Raw genomic sequence first — 16,567 nt, forward strand, 5'->3', positions numbered from 1 at the left:
CCTAGGAGAAAGGGTTAAATATCAATATTTGTGTGAAAATGTGTGTCTAATGCAGGTGTTTTGATCCTATTGGAAGAATAAACTCCGTTGCGCTTTCACAGTGTCCGTAGAGTTTTTACTCTGAAAATTAGAACCTAACATCAGTAAGGAGCAGTACTGTGACTCGTGCAGCACAACTTACTCATACACCGATCAGCTGTCATTCATGACGCAACACAAGAGGGCATGTTAATCACAGACACTAACAAAGTTGAGTAACAAGAAACAAGGAAGCGGCTTAATGCATGAGTGACACGTATGACGTGGTGTTATGTTGCTCTTCTTCCTTGAGTCTAATGTAAGTCAGAGAGAGATAGCGGTGCTTCTCAGAACTGAAACATGGCATTTCAGCCCCAACTGTCCATAACAAAACCCGTCCAGGACTCACCCTTCGCCAAGTTTCTCTAGCACATCAAAGACTTCCTCTGGCTGCTTGGTTAAACTGTCTTCACTGAGCTTCTTTAGCTGCCTGTAGAGTGGAGAAAGTTTAAAATTGTTATTAGTCATATGTACAGGATACACATGGTGTTCCAATGAAATGCTTACTTGCAGGTTCCTCCTCGACAAAGCAACAACAATAAATAAAAGATACAAAGTAAATGGCTCAGTATAAATAGATTAAACATTTTATCATAAGTATAATACCGGAAGGAACAATTCATTTACATGTGTTTTTGGCAAGGGGGGATTGGAGGGAAAGTGTTAATTTTGCAATCATAATAAGAGTCCGGTAGCAGCAGCTGTGATGGGTGTGTTGCCTGAATGTATGTGTGTGTGTGTGTGTGTGTGTGTAAACTCAGCAAAAAAAAGAAACATCCCTTTTTAGGACCCTGTCTTTCAAAGACAATTTGTAAAAATCCAAATAACTTCACAGCTCTTCATTGTAAAGAGTTTAAACACTGTTTCCCATGCTTCCTCAATGAACCATAAAACATGTATGAACATGCACCTGTGGAACGGAAGTTAAGACTAACAGCTTACCAACAGGTAGGCAATTAAGGTCACAGTTATGAAAACTTAGGACACTAAAGAAGCCTTTCTATTGACTCACCAAAAGAAAGATGCCCAGGGTCCCTGCTCCTCTGCGTGAACGTGCCTTAGGCATGCTGCAAGGAGGCATGAGGACTGCAGATGTGGCCAGGGCAATAAATTGCAATGTCCATACTGTGAGATGCCTAAGACAGCACTACAAGGAGGCAAAGCTGATCATCCTCGCAGTGGCAGACCACGCATAACACCTGCACAGGATAGGTACATCCAAACATCACACCTGTGGGACAGGTACATGATGGCAATAATAACTGCCTTGGTTACACAAAAAACACACAATTCCTCCATCAGTGCTCAGACTGTCCGCAACAGGCTGAGAGAGGCTGGACTGAGGGCTTGTAGGCCTGTTGTAAGACAGGTCCTCACCATACATCACCAGCAACAACGTCGCCTATGGGTACAATCCCACCGTCGCTGGACCAGACAGGACTGGCAAAAAGTGCTCTTCAATGACAAGTTGCAGTTTAGTCTCACCAGGGGTGATGGTCGGACTCGTGTTTATCGTCGAAGGAATGAGCGTTACACCGAGGCCTGTACTCTAGAGTGGGATCGATTTGGAGCTGGAGGGTCCGTCATGGTCTGGGGTGGTGTGTCACACGCTGTGCGTTACAGGGAAGACATCCTCCTCCCTCATGTGGTACCCTTCCTGCAGGCTCATCCTGACATGACCCGCCAGCATGACAATGCCACCAGCCATACTGCTCGTTCTGTGCGTGATTTCCTGCAAAACAGGAATGTCAGAGTTCTGCCATGGCCAGCGAAGAGCCCGGATCTCAATCCCATTTAGCACATCTGGGACCGTTTGGATCGGAGGGAGGACACACCACTGGGGGGCCCCTATGTTAAGAGTCAGTGGGGAGGAGGTGTTGTTGCCAATCCTCACAGCCTGTGGTCTGCCCGTCAGGAAGTCCAGGATCGTTATAGAGGGCGGTGTCCAGACCAAGGATTCTGAGCTTGGAGGGAACAACAATGTTGAATACTGAACAGTAGTCAATGAACAGCATTCTCACATAGGTGTTCCTCATGTCCGGATGTGTTATGGCAGTGTGAACAGCGATAAAAATGGCATCTTCCATGGATCTGTTGGAGCGACAGGCAAATTATAGCAGGTCCAGTTTGCCTGGCATGCTGGACTTGATGTGGGAAATGACCAGCCTCTCAAAGCACTTCATTATGACTGGGGTGAGTGAGAAGGGGCAATGGTCATTTGGGCATGTCATCTTGTTTTTCATTGGTGGTTTCCTTGAAGCAGGTGTGGACTACAGCCTGGGACAGGGAAAGGTTAAAGATGTCCAAGAAGACGTCAGCACACACGCGTCAGGGATGCCATCTGGGCCAGCGGCTTTGTGAGTATTCAATTAAAAGTTTTCCGGAGCATGCCCAGGCGTTGTAGGGAGGTCATACAGGCACGTGGAGGCCACACACACTACTGAGCCTCATTTTGACTTGTTTTAAGGACATTACATCAAAGTTGGATCAGCCTGTAGTGTGGTTTTCCACTTTAATTTTGAGTGTGACTCCAAATCCAGACCTCCATGGGTTGATAAATTTGATTTCCATTGATCATTTTTGTGTGATTTCGTTGTCAGCACATTCAACTATGTAAAGAAAAAAGTATTTAATAAGAATATTTTATTCTTTCAGATCTAGGATATGTTATTTTAGTGTTCCCTTTATTTTTTTGAGCTGTGTATTTTACCTTTTGGTGATGTAATTCGGAAACATGATGTTAACTTTCACTGCTATGCGGATGACACACAGCTGTACATTTCAATGAAACACAAAATTGCCCTCGCTGGAAGCCTGTGTCTCAGACATAAGGAAGTGGATGGCTGCAAATGTTCTACTTTTAAACTTGGACAAAACAGAGATGCTAGTTCTAGGTCCAAAGAAACAAATAGATCTTCTGTTGAATCTGACAATTAATCTTGACAGTTGTACAGTCGTCTCAAATAAAACTGTGAAGGACCTCGGCGATCTCTTTTGACGAAAATATCAAGACTGTTTCAAGAACAGCTTTTTCCATCTACATAACATTGCAAAAATCTGAAACTTTGTCCAAAAATGATGCAGAAAAATGTATCCATGCTTTTGTAACCTCTAGGTTAGACTACTGCAATGCTCTGCTTTCCGGCTACCTGGATAAAGCACTAAATAAACTTCAGTTAGTGCTAAACACGGCTGCTAGAATCTTGACTAGAACCAAAAATTATGATCATATTACTCCAGTGCTAGCCTCTCTACACTGACTTTCTGTTGAGGCAAGGGCTGATTTCAAGGTTTTACTGCTAACCTACAAAGCATTACATGGGCTTGCTCCTACCGATCATTCCAATTTGGTCCTGCCGTACATACCTACACGTACGCTACAGTCACAAGACGCAGGCCTCCTAATTGTCCCTAGAATTTCTAAGCAAACAGCTGGAGGCAGGGCTTTCTCCTATAGAGCTCCATTTTTATGGAATGGTCTGCCTACCCATGTGATAGACGCAGACTCGGTCTCAACCTTTAAATCTTTATTGAAGACTCATCTCTTCAGTAGGTCCTATGATTGAGTGTAGTCTGGCCCAGGAGTGTGACGGTGAATGGAAAGGCACTGGAGCAACGAACCGCCCTTGCTGTCTCTGCCTGGCTGGTTCCACTGTCTTCACTGGGATTCTCTGCCTCTAACCCTATTACAGGGGCTGAGTCACTGGCTTACTGGTGCTCTTCCATGCTGTCCCTAGGAGGGATGCGTCACTTGATTGGGTTGAGTCACTGACGTGATCTTCCTGTCTAGGTTGGCCACCCCTTGGGTTGTTCCGTGGTGGAGATCTTTGTGGGCTGTACTCTGCCTAGTCTCAGGATGGTAAGTTGGTGGTTGAAGATATCCCTTTAGTGGTGTGGAGGCTGTGCTTTGGCAAAGTGGGTGGGATTATATCCTGCCTATTTGGCCCTGTCTGGGGGTATCGTCGGATGGGGCCACAGTGTCTCCCGACCCCTCCTGTCTCAGTCTCCAGTATTTATGCTGCAGTAGTTTGTGTAGGGGGCTAGGGTCAGTCTGTTATATTTGGAGTATTTATCCTGTCTTATCCGGTGTCCTGTGCCCTGCGTGAATTTAAGTATGCTCTCGCTAATTCTCCTTCTTTCTCTTGGAGGACCATGCCTCAGGACTACCTGGCGTGATGACTCCTTGCTGTCCCCTGTCCATGCTGCTGCTCCAGTTTAAACTGTTCTGTCTGCGGCTATGGAACCCTGACCTGTTCACCGGACGTGCTGCCTGTCCCAGACCTGCTGTTTTCAACTCTCTCGAGACCGCAAGAGCGGTAGAGATACTCTGAATGATCGGCTATGAAAAGCCAACGTACATTTACTCCTGAGGTGCTGACCTGTTGCACCCTCAACAACCACTGTGATTATTATTATTTGACCCTGCTGGTCATCTATGAACATTTGAACATCTTGGCCCAGCCAGAAGAGGACTGCCCACCCCTGGTTCCTCTCTAGGTTTCTTCTTAGGTTCTGGCCTTTCTAGGGGAGTTTTTCCTAGCCACTGTGCTTCTACACCTGCATTGCTTGCTGTTTGGGATTTTAGGCTGGGTTTCTGTACAGCACTTTGAGATATCAGCTGATGTAAGAAGGGCTTTATAAAAAAATAAATCTGTCTCGAATCGAGCATAGAATGTGTTGAGCTCGTCTGGGAGGGAGGCGTCGGTAGGCACCAGACAGCTGGATTTGCATTTGCCCATGATAATCTGTAGTCCTTGCCACATGCCGAGTCAGTTGTCGAACATCAACTCAAGTTTGAGTCTGAGGTCTTTTTGCATCCCTATAATGGGTTTGCAGAGCTCGTTCCTGCTTGCCTTGTACACATTGTGCGCTACTGAGTCAGAGTTCTTTCTGATGACATTGAATGCTACAGTAGGTCTCTCAGCATGGTATGGATATCTCCGCTCATCCCATAGACATTAAAACTAGTAGATAGTGATAGGAATACGTGGATGAGGTGAGCGCTGTCTTAAACTCCAGATGGTGCATGAAGCCGTAAGTATTTGAATTTGAAGCACGCCATATTACTGAATGGGGCTGAATGGCACCAACAATGTTTTTGCTAAGGATCATGGTGAAAGTGGCCGTAACTAGCAAAGGATCACGGTCGATGCAGTCGTTTTCATTCTGCCAGAGAAAGTCAACCTTGTTTTAATGTCTATGAACCAGATGCTAGCCAACTGTTAAGCTTTTGCAGCAGAAGGTTCATTTCAAAGCTCAGCCTTACCAGGTCAACATTGTAATACAACACGGACTGTAAATATTAAGCATGACAATCAGAATTACAACTGACTACCAGAAAGAAAATAAAGATTAGACTCCCTATCTATCTAGTCTAGACATCATATGACCATGATCCTTCCACCTGAAAATAAAAAGTTAATGGGCTACCATCACAACAACTGATCACAACTCAGTTTGGCTAGATTGAATTACCTCAGAATAAAGTGGACTAACACACACACACACACACACACACACACACACACATACATACATACACACATATACATACATATACATAAATAACAATTATTTCATCTCAATTCTGTATTTTTTTATGATTTTAGTATATCATTTGTGAAACTGCAACGTCATCATAAATAAATTGAATTCTAAATGGATTACATTTTAATCGCATACTAAATAGATAATTCAAACAGTGAGAGCCCATTACATCACCATTCTCCGCACTGTCATTCTCCGTCAGCCCATAGACATTAAAACCATGTCAGCCCCATAGACATTGGTTCAGCCCATAAATCTCCACTTGACTGGCTCGTTGACGCAGCACTTGACAGGCTCGTTGACAGCACACCACACCCCCTTAGGTGCACTTGCAAAGAGCGTGCACAAGGGCGAGCCTCCTTGTAGCCTGCCGGACCGTGATCGGTCTGTGTGACAATAATTGTACTAGTCAAAATGGATCACTATAATTACACGTCTCGATTTGTAGCAAACTTTAAAATAATAACTCACCGTGGGGATTGAACTTGATTATAAACACATTTTTGAGCACATTATTTTTTTTATGGGGGGGGGGGGGCTATCGTAATTTGCATAAGCATTCTTGTACAGACCAGGGCTTTTGGCAACACTAAGTTGCTAACACAGTAGCCGACAAGCATAGCTCATGGCTTCGAGCTGGCTTCAAGCTCCAGACCGGACACTGGAGGCCTGGTTCATCCAGGGATTTTGGTTGGGGTATGTCCAGATTGTTGTGCCCACAATAACATCAACACATTTCCTAATGAAGCCTGTGACTGAAGATGTTGATGAATGAGTCCTGAGTGGATGAATCTTTGAACATATTCCAATCAGTATTTTCAAAACAATCCCACAGCAACAAGTCTGCCTCCTCTACCCAGCACCTCGCTATTCTCTGTGTTGGTTGCTCCCTCTTGAGTTGCTGCTTGTAGGGCGGGAGTAGGAACACAGACGTGATTTGATTGGCCAAAGTGGGGGATGCTTTGTACGCATCACAGATGTTTGTATATACTGTACATGATCCAGCATGACGGTACCTCTTGTGGGCCAGGATACATGTTGGTAATATTTTTGGAAAAATGGGCTTTAAACGTGCCTGGTTAAAGTCATCCACGACAATAGACTGCTTCCGGGTGAGAGGATTCTTGCTGGCTAACGATCTTGTTCAGTTTGTTGAGTGCCGCCTCGGTGTATGCTTTTGCAGGTATGTAATAACACACGTGAATGAACTCGGCATACAGTATAGTCGGGTCGGCATTTTTGCATCAGAAACTCCAGGTCGGGAGGACAAGAGCTTGAGATACTTTCAACTTTGGTACAGCAGGAATTGTTGATGAGGAAACATACTTCGGACCTCCCAGTCTTAGCAGAAGCCACCGTTTGATCCATACGTCAAATGAAAAAGCAGTCTGGTAGAATAGCAGAGTTGAGCGTTTCGTCCGTAAGATCTGTCTCTGTAAAAACAAAGACATAGCATTCCCTGAAGTCCTTCATCGATTGAAGACTTTCTCAGAGTTCAAAGTTTATTTTCCAGCAATTGAACATTAGACATCAGGATACTAGGAAGAGGAGACAATCCTTACAGCCTAGCTTGGAGTCCCCCTTCCCTTCCTCTTCTTTGTCACCTACGTTGCCTTCTGTCTTCTTGTTCAGCAGCAACAGGTACGCCTGCTGTGCGGGGAACAAAGAAGCGAATGTAGCATTCCTGATCTGGGAGGCTGACAAATACAGTTGAAGTCGGAATACACTTAAGTGGGATTCATTAAAACTCGTTTTTCAACGACTCCACAAATTTCCCATTAACAAACTATAGTTTTGTAGATGTAATTTTTCAAACGATTGTTTACAGACAGATTATTTCACTTATAAATTAACTGTATCACAATTCCAGTGGGTCAGAAGTTTACATTCACTAAGTTGACTGTGCCTTTAAACAGGTTGGGAAATTCCATAAAATGATGTCATGGCTTTAGAAGCATCTGATAGGCTAATTGACATAATTTGAGTCAATTGGAGGTGTACTTGTGGATGTATTGACATAATGGGAAAAACAAAATAAATCAGCCAAGACCTCCACAAGTCTGGTTCATCCTTGGGAGCAATTTCCAAATGCCAAGGTACCACGTTCAACTGTACAAACAATAGTACGCAAGTACAAACACCATGGGACCACACAGCCGTCATACCGCTCAGGAAGGAGACACGTTCTGGCTCCTAGAGATGAACTTTGTTGCGAAAAGTGCAAATCAATCCCTGAACAACAGCAAAGGACCTTGTGAAGATGCTGGAGGAAACAGGTACAAAAGTATCTATATCCACAGTAAAACGAGTCCTACAGTGGGGCAAAAAAGTATTTAGTCAGCCACCAATTGTGCAAGTTCTCCCACTTAAAAAGATGAGAGGCCTGTAATTTTCATCATAGGTACACTTCACCTATGACAGACAAAATTAGAAAAAATAAATAAATAATCACATTGTAGGATTTTTAATGAATTTATTTGCAAATTATGGTGGAAAATAAGTATTTGGTCACCTACAAACAAGCAAGATTTCTGGCTCTCACAGAACTGTAACTTCTTCTTTAAGAGGCTCCTCTGTCCTCCACTCGTTACCTGTATCAATGGCACATGTTGGAACTTGTTATCAGTATAAAAGACACCTGTCCACAACCTCAAACAGTCACACTCCAAACTCCACTATGGCCAAGACCAAAGAGCTGTCAAAGGACACCAGAAAATAATTGTAGACTTGCACCAGGCTGGGAAGACTGCATCTGCAATAGGTAAGCAGCCTGGTTTGAAGAAATCAACTGTGGGAGCAATTATTAGGAAATGGAAGACATACAAGACCATTGATAATCTCCCTCGATCTGGGGCTCCACGCAAGATCTCGCCCCGTGGGGTCAAAATGATCACAAGAACGGTGAGCAAAAATTCCAGAACCACACCTAGTGAATGACCTGCAGAGAGCTGGGACCAAAGTAACAAAGCCTACCATCAGTAACACACTACGCCGCCAGGGACTCAAATCCTGCAGTGCCAGACATGTCCCCCTGCTTAAGCCAGTACATGTCCAGGCCCGTCTGAAGTTTGCTAGAGAGCATTTGGATGATCCAGAAGAAGATTGGGAGAATGTCAGATGGTCAGATGAAACCAAAATATAACTTTTTGGTAAAAACTCAACTCGTCGTGTTTGGAGGACAAAGAATGCTGAGTTGCATCCAAAGAACACCATACCTACTGTGAAGCATGGGGGTGGAAACATCATGCTTTTGGGCTGTTTTTCTGCAAAGGGACCAGGACGACATCCGTGTAAAGGAAAGAATGAATGGGGCCATGTATCGTGAGATTTTGAGTGAAAACCTCCTTCCATCAGCAAGGGCATTGAAGATGAAACGTGGCTGGGTCTTTCAGCATGACAATGATCCCAAACACACCGCCCGGGCAACGGAGTGGCTTCGTAAGAAGCATTTCAAGGTCCTGGAGTGGCCTAGCCAGTCTCCAGATCCCAAGCCCATAGAAAATCTTTGGAGGGAGTTGAAAGTCCATGTTGCCCAGCAACAGCCCCAAAACTTCACTGCTCTAGAGGAGGTCTGCATGGAGGAATGGGCCAAAATACCAGCAACAGTCTGTGAAAACCTTGTGAAGACTTACAGAAAACGTTTGACCTCTGTCATTGCCAACAAAGGGTATATAACAAAGTATTGAGAGAAACTTTTGTTATTGACCAAATACTTACCTGTGATCATTTTGACCCCACGGGGCGAGATCTTGCGTGGAGCCCCAGATCGAGGGAGATTATCAATGGTCTTGTATGTCTTCCATTTCCTAATAATTGCTCCCACAGTTGATTTCTTCAAACCAGGCTGCTTACCTATTGCAGATGCAGTCTTCCCAGCCTGGTGCAAGTCTACAATTATTTTCTGGTGTCCTTTGACAGCTCTTTGGTCTTGGCCATAGTGGAGTTTGGAGTGTGACTGTTTGAGGTTGTGGACAGGTGTCTTTTATACTGATAACAAGTTCCAACATGTGCCATTGATACAGGTAACGAGTGGAGGACAGAGGAGCCTCTTAAAGAAGAAGTTACAGGTCTGTGAGAGCCAGAAATCTTGCTTGTTTGTAGGTGACCAAATACTTATTTTCCACCATAATTTGCAAATAAATTCATTAAAATCCTACAATGTGATTTTCTGGATTTTTTTTCTAATTTTGTCTGTCATTGTTGAAGTGTACCTATGATGAAAATTACAGGCCTCTCATCTTTTTAAGTGGGAGAACTTACACAATTGGTGGCTGACCAAATACTTTTTTGCCCCACTGTATATATAAAGTCTGATTTGATAGAGCGGTCTGACTGAGCAGCAGAAGCAGGCCTGTAATCATCCATTCAAACAGCACCTTAGTTCATTTTGCCATCAGCTCTTCGCAAGCACAGCGCTGTTTATGACTTCAAGCCTATCAGCCTAATGGCTGGTGTAACCAATGTGAAATAGCTAGCTAGTTAGCTGGGTGTGCGCTAATACCTTTTCAAACGTCACTCGCGTTTAGATTTGGAGTAGTTATTCCCCTTGCGCTGCAAGGGCCGCGGATTTTGTGGAGCGATGGGTAACGCTGCTTCGAGTGTGGCTGTTATTGATGTGTTCCTGGTTCGAGCCCTGGTAGGGGCGAGGAGAGGGACAGAAGCTATACTGTTACACTGGCAATACTATAGTGCCTACAATAACATCCAATAGTCAAAGGTATATGAAATACAAATGGTGGAGAGAGAAATAGTCCTATAAATACACTGCTCAAAAAAATAAAAGGGACACTAAAATAACACATCCTAGATCTGAATGAATGAAATATTCTTATTAAATACTTTTTTCTTTACATAGTTGAATGTGCTGACAACAAAATCACACAAAAATGATCAATGGAAATCAAATGTATCAACCCATGGAGGTCTGGATTTGGAGTGACACTCAAAATTAAAGTGGAAAACCACACTATAGGCTGATCCAACTTTGATGTAATGTCCTTAAAACAAGTCAAAATGAGGCTCAGTAGTGTGTGTGGCCTCCACGTGCCTGTATGACCTCATTAACAACGCCTGGGCATGCTCCTGATGAGGTGGCGGATGGTCTCCTGAGGGATCTCCTCCCAGACCTGGACTAAAGCATCCGCCAACTCCTGGACAGTCTGTGGTGCAACGTGGCGTGGCGTTGGTGGATGGAGTGAGACATGATGTCCCAGATGTGATCAATTGGATTCAGGTCTGGGGAAGGGGCAGGCCAGTCCATAGCATCAATGCATTCCTCTTGCAGGAACTGCTGACACACTCCAGCCACTTGAGGTCTAGCATTGTCTTGCATTGGGAAGAACCCAGGGCCAACCGCACCAGCATATGGTCTCACAAGGGGTCTGAGGATCTCATCTCGGTACCTAATGGCAGTCAGGCTACCTCTGGCGAGCACATGGAGGGCTGTGCGGCCCCCCAAAGAAATGCCACCCCACACCATGACTGACCCACCGCCAAACCGGTCATGCTGGAGGATGTTGCAGGCAGCAGAACGTTCTCCACGGCGTCCCCAGACTCTGTCACGTCTGTCACGTGCTCAGTGTGAACCTGCTTTCATCTGTGAAGAGCACAGGGAGCCAGTGGCAAATTTGCCAATCTTGGTGTTCTCTGGCAAATGCCAAACGTCCTGCACGGTGTTGGGCTGTAAGCACAACAACCACCTGTGGACATTGGGCCCTCATACCACCCTCATGGAGTCTGTTTCTGACCGTTTGAGCAGACACATGCACATTTGTGGCCTGCTGGAGGTCATTTTGCAGGGCTCTGGCAGTGCTCCTCCTGCTCCTCCTTGCACAAAGGCGGTGGTAGCGGTCCTGCTGCTGGGTTGTTGCCCCCCTACGGCCTCCTCCATGTCTCCTGATGTACTGGCCTGTCTCCTGGTAGCAACACGCTCCATGCTCTGGACACTACGCTGACAAACACAGCAAACCTTCTTGCCACAGCTCGCATTGATGTGCCATCCTGGATGAGCTGCACTACCTGAGCCACTTGTGTGGGTTGTAGACTCCGTCTCATGCTACCACTAGAGTGAAAGCACCGCCAGCTTTCAAAAGTGACCAAAACATCAGCCAGGAAGCATAGGAACTGAGAAGTGGTCTGTGGTTACCACCTGCAGGACCACGCCTTTATTGGGGGTGTCTTGCTAATTGCCTATAATTTCCACCTGTTGTCTAACCATTTGCACAACAGCATGTGAAATGTATTGTCAATCAGTGTTGCTTCCTAAGTGGACAGTTTGATTTCACAGAAGTGTGATTGACTTGGAGTTACATTGTGTTGTTTAAGTGTACTATATTAACTACAACCTAAAACCTCTTACCTTGGAATATTGAAGTCTCATGTTAAAAGGAACCACCAACTTTTGTATGTTCTCATGTTCTGAGCAAGGAACTTAAACGTTAGCTTTTTTTACATGGCACATATTTTACATGGCACACGTTTTTACATGGCACATACTGCATATTGCAACATATTACTTTCTTCGACACTTTGTTTTTGCATTATTTCAACCAAATTGAACAGGTTTCATTATGTATTTGAGGCTAAATTTATTTTATTGATGTACTATTTTAAGTTCAAATAAGTGTTCATTCAGTACTGTTGTAATTGTCATTATTACAAATAAATAAATAAATAGGCCGATTAATCAGTATCGGCTTTTTTGGTCCTCCAATAATCGGTATCGGCGTTGAAAAATCATAATCGGTCGACCTCTACTCTGGAGATACCTGAAAATAGCTGTGCAGCAAAGCTCCCCATCCAACCTGACAGAGCTTGAGAGTTTCTGCAGAGACGAGTGGGAGAAACTCCCCAAATACATTTATGCCAAGCTTGTAGCGTCATACCCAAGAAGACTCGAGGCTGTAATCAACAGGACAGCAACATCAGAATCCATTACCTTGCAAAGAAGAACAGAGAAGGAGTAAAGGCGCCAGAGGAGACGGCTGCTGTTTTACGATGCCCTAACCACCAATTGTGCTACTGTGTGTGTGTTTGTGAGTTATTTGTAACTTATTTTGTACATAATGTTTCTGCCACCATGTTTTATGACCGAAAAGAGCTTCTAGATATCAGGACAGCAATTACTCATCCCATACTGGAGGAATACTTTTCCTTTAACGAGTCTGACGAAGTGGCGGTATATGTACCCGCAAAACACCAGTCTCGCTGTCAACAGTGAAGAGGTGACTCAGATTTTGAGTGAAAACCTCCTTCCATCAGCAAGGGCATTGAAGATGAAACGTGGCTGGGTCTTTCAGCATGACAATGATCCCAAACACACCGCCCGGGCAACGGAGTGGCTTCGTAAGAAGCATTTCAAGGTCCTGGAGTGGCCTAGCCAGTCTCCAGATCCCAAGCCCATAGAAAATCTTTGGAGGGAGTTGAAAGTCCATGTTGCCCAGCAACAGCCCCAAAACTTCACTGCTCTAGAGGAGGTCTGCATGGAGGAATGGGCCAAAATACCAGCAACAGTCTGTGAAAACCTTGTGAAGACTTACAGAAAACGTTTGACCTCTGTCATTGCCAACAAAGGGTATATAACAAAGTATTGAGAGAAACTTTTGTTATTGACCAAATACTTACCTGTGATCATTTTGACCCCACGGGGCGAGATCTTGCGTGGAGCCCCAGATCGAGGGAGATTATCAATGGTCTTGTATGTCTTCCATTTCCTAATAATTGCTCCCACAGTTGATTTCTTCAAACCAGGCTGCTTACCTATTGCAGATGCAGTCTTCCCAGCCTGGTGCAAGTCTACAATTATTTTCTGGTGTCCTTTGACAGCTCTTTGGTCTTGGCCATAGTGGAGTTTGGAGTGTGACTGTTTGAGGTTGTGGACAGGTGTCTTTTATACTGATAACAAGTTCCAACATGTGCCATTGATACAGGTAACGAGTGGAGGACAGAGGAGCCTCTTAAAGAAGAAGTTACAGGTCTGTGAGAGCCAGAAATCTTGCTTGTTTGTAGGTGACCAAATACTTATTTTCCACCATAATTTGCAAATAAATTCATTAAAATCCTACAATGTGATTTTCTGGATTTTTTTTCTAATTTTGTCTGTCATTGTTGAAGTGTACCTATGATGAAAATTACAGGCCTCTCATCTTTTTAAGTGGGAGAACTTACACAATTGGTGGCTGACCAAATACTTTTTTGCCCCACTGTATATATAAAGTCTGATTTGATAGAGCGGTCTGACTGAGCAGCAGAAGCAGGCCTGTAATCATCCATTCAAACAGCACCTTAGTTCATTTTGCCATCAGCTCTTCGCAAGCACAGCGCTGTTTATGACTTCAAGCCTATCAGCCTAATGGCTGGTGTAACCAATGTGAAATAGCTAGCTAGTTAGCTGGGTGTGCGCTAATACCTTTTCAAACGTCACTCGCGTTTAGATTTGGAGTAGTTATTCCCCTTGCGCTGCAAGGGCCGCGGATTTTGTGGAGCGATGGGTAACGCTGCTTCGAGTGTGGCTGTTATTGATGTGTTCCTGGTTCGAGCCCTGGTAGGGGCGAGGAGAGGGACAGAAGCTATACTGTTACACTGGCAATACTATAGTGCCTACAATAACATCCAATAGTCAAAGGTATATGAAATACAAATGGTGGAGAGAGAAATAGTCCTATAAATACACTGCTCAAAAAAATAAAAGGGACACTAAAATAACACATCCTAGATCTGAATGAATGAAATATTCTTATTAAATACTTTTTTCTTTACATAGTTGAATGTGCTGACAACAAAATCACACAAAAATGATCAATGGAAATCAAATGTATCAACCCATGGAGGTCTGGATTTGGAGTGACACTCAAAATTAAAGTGGAAAACCACACTATAGGCTGATCCAACTTTGATGTAATGTCCTTAAAACAAGTCAAAATGAGGCTCAGTAGTGTGTGTGGCCTCCACGTGCCTGTATGACCTCATTAACAACGCCTGGGCATGCTCCTGATGAGGTGGCGGATGGTCTCCTGAGGGATCTCCTCCCAGACCTGGACTAAAGCATCCGCCAACTCCTGGACAGTCTGTGGTGCAACGTGGCGTGGCGTTGGTGGATGGAGTGAGACATGATGTCCCAGATGTGATCAATTGGATTCAGGTCTGGGGAAGGGGCAGGCCAGTCCATAGCATCAATGCATTCCTCTTGCAGGAACTGCTGACACACTCCAGCCACTTGAGGTCTAGCATTGTCTTGCATTGGGAAGAACCCAGGGCCAACCGCACCAGCATATGGTCTCACAAGGGGTCTGAGGATCTCATCTCGGTACCTAATGGCAGTCAGGCTACCTCTGGCGAGCACATGGAGGGCTGTGCGGCCCCCCAAAGAAATGCCACCCCACACCATGACTGACCCACCGCCAAACCGGTCATGCTGGAGGATGTTGCAGGCAGCAGAACGTTCTCCACGGCGTCCCCAGACTCTGTCACGTCTGTCACGTGCTCAGTGTGAACCTGCTTTCATCTGTGAAGAGCACAGGGAGCCAGTGGCAAATTTGCCAATCTTGGTGTTCTCTGGCAAATGCCAAACGTCCTGCACGGTGTTGGGCTGTAAGCACAACAACCACCTGTGGACATTGGGCCCTCATACCACCCTCATGGAGTCTGTTTCTGACCGTTTGAGCAGACACATGCACATTTGTGGCCTGCTGGAGGTCATTTTGCAGGGCTCTGGCAGTGCTCCTCCTGCTCCTCCTTGCACAAAGGCGGTGGTAGCGGTCCTGCTGCTGGGTTGTTGCCCCCCTACGGCCTCCTCCATGTCTCCTGATGTACTGGCCTGTCTCCTGGTAGCAACACGCTCCATGCTCTGGACACTACGCTGACAAACACAGCAAACCTTCTTGCCACAGCTCGCATTGATGTGCCATCCTGGATGAGCTGCACTACCTGAGCCACTTGTGTGGGTTGTAGACTCCGTCTCATGCTACCACTAGAGTGAAAGCACCGCCAGCTTTCAAAAGTGACCAAAACATCAGCCAGGAAGCATAGGAACTGAGAAGTGGTCTGTGGTTACCACCTGCAGGACCACGCCTTTATTGGGGGTGTCTTGCTAATTGCCTATAATTTCCACCTGTTGTCTAACCATTTGCACAACAGCATGTGAAATGTATTGTCAATCAGTGTTGCTTCCTAAGTGGACAGTTTGATTTCACAGAAGTGTGATTGACTTGGAGTTACATTGTGTTGTTTAAGTGTACTATATTAACTACAACCTAAAACCTCTTACCTTGGAATATTGAAGTCTCATGTTAAAAGGAACCACCAACTTTTGTATGTTCTCATGTTCTGAGCAAGGAACTTAAACGTTAGCTTTTTTTACATGGCACATATTTTACATGGCACACGTTTTTACATGGCACATACTGCATATTGCAACATATTACTTTCTTCGACACTTTGTTTTTGCATTATTTCAACCAAATTGAACAGGTTTCATTATGTATTTGAGGCTAAATTTATTTTATTGATGTACTATTTTAAGTTCAAATAAGTGTTCATTCAGTACTGTTGTAATTGTCATTATTACAAATAAATAAATAAATAGGCCGATTAATCAGTATCGGCTTTTTTGGTCCTCCAATAATCGGTATCGGCGTTGAAAAATCATAATCGGTCGACCTCTACTCTGGAGATACCTGAAAATAGCTGTGCAGCAAAGCTCCCCATCCAACCTGACAGAGCTTGAGAGTTTCTGCAGAGACGAGTGGGAGAAACTCCCCAAATACATTTATGCCAAGCTTGTAGCGTCATACCCAAGAAGACTCGAGGCTGTAATCAACAGGACAGCAACATCAGAATCCATTACCTTGCAAAGAAGAACAGAGAAGGAGTAAAGGCGCCAGAGGAGACGGCTGCTGTTTTACGATGCCCTAACCACCAATTGTGCTACTGTGTGTGTGTTTGT

General features: G+C 44.7%; 1 protein-coding gene across 2 annotated transcripts in view; it reads right to left on the reverse strand.

Moving 5' to 3' along the window:
• Positions 1-16,567, reverse strand: part of LOC110527676 (serine/threonine-protein kinase 4) — a 71,930-nt gene that overhangs the window by 52,351 nt on the left and 3,012 nt on the right. For both annotated transcript variants that reach the window (XM_021609112.3, XM_021609113.3), the window contains exon 2: positions 428-508. In XM_021609112.3, coding sequence (XP_021464787.1) covers positions 428-508 — 81 coding nt within the window. The remainder of the gene's footprint in view (positions 1-427; positions 509-16,567) is intronic.

The sequence above is a fragment of the Oncorhynchus mykiss genome, chromosome 7, assembly GCF_057628025.1.
Source record: "Oncorhynchus mykiss isolate SJ-2025 chromosome 7, ASM5762802v1, whole genome shotgun sequence".
NCBI lineage: Eukaryota > Metazoa > Chordata > Actinopteri > Salmoniformes > Salmonidae > Oncorhynchus > Oncorhynchus mykiss.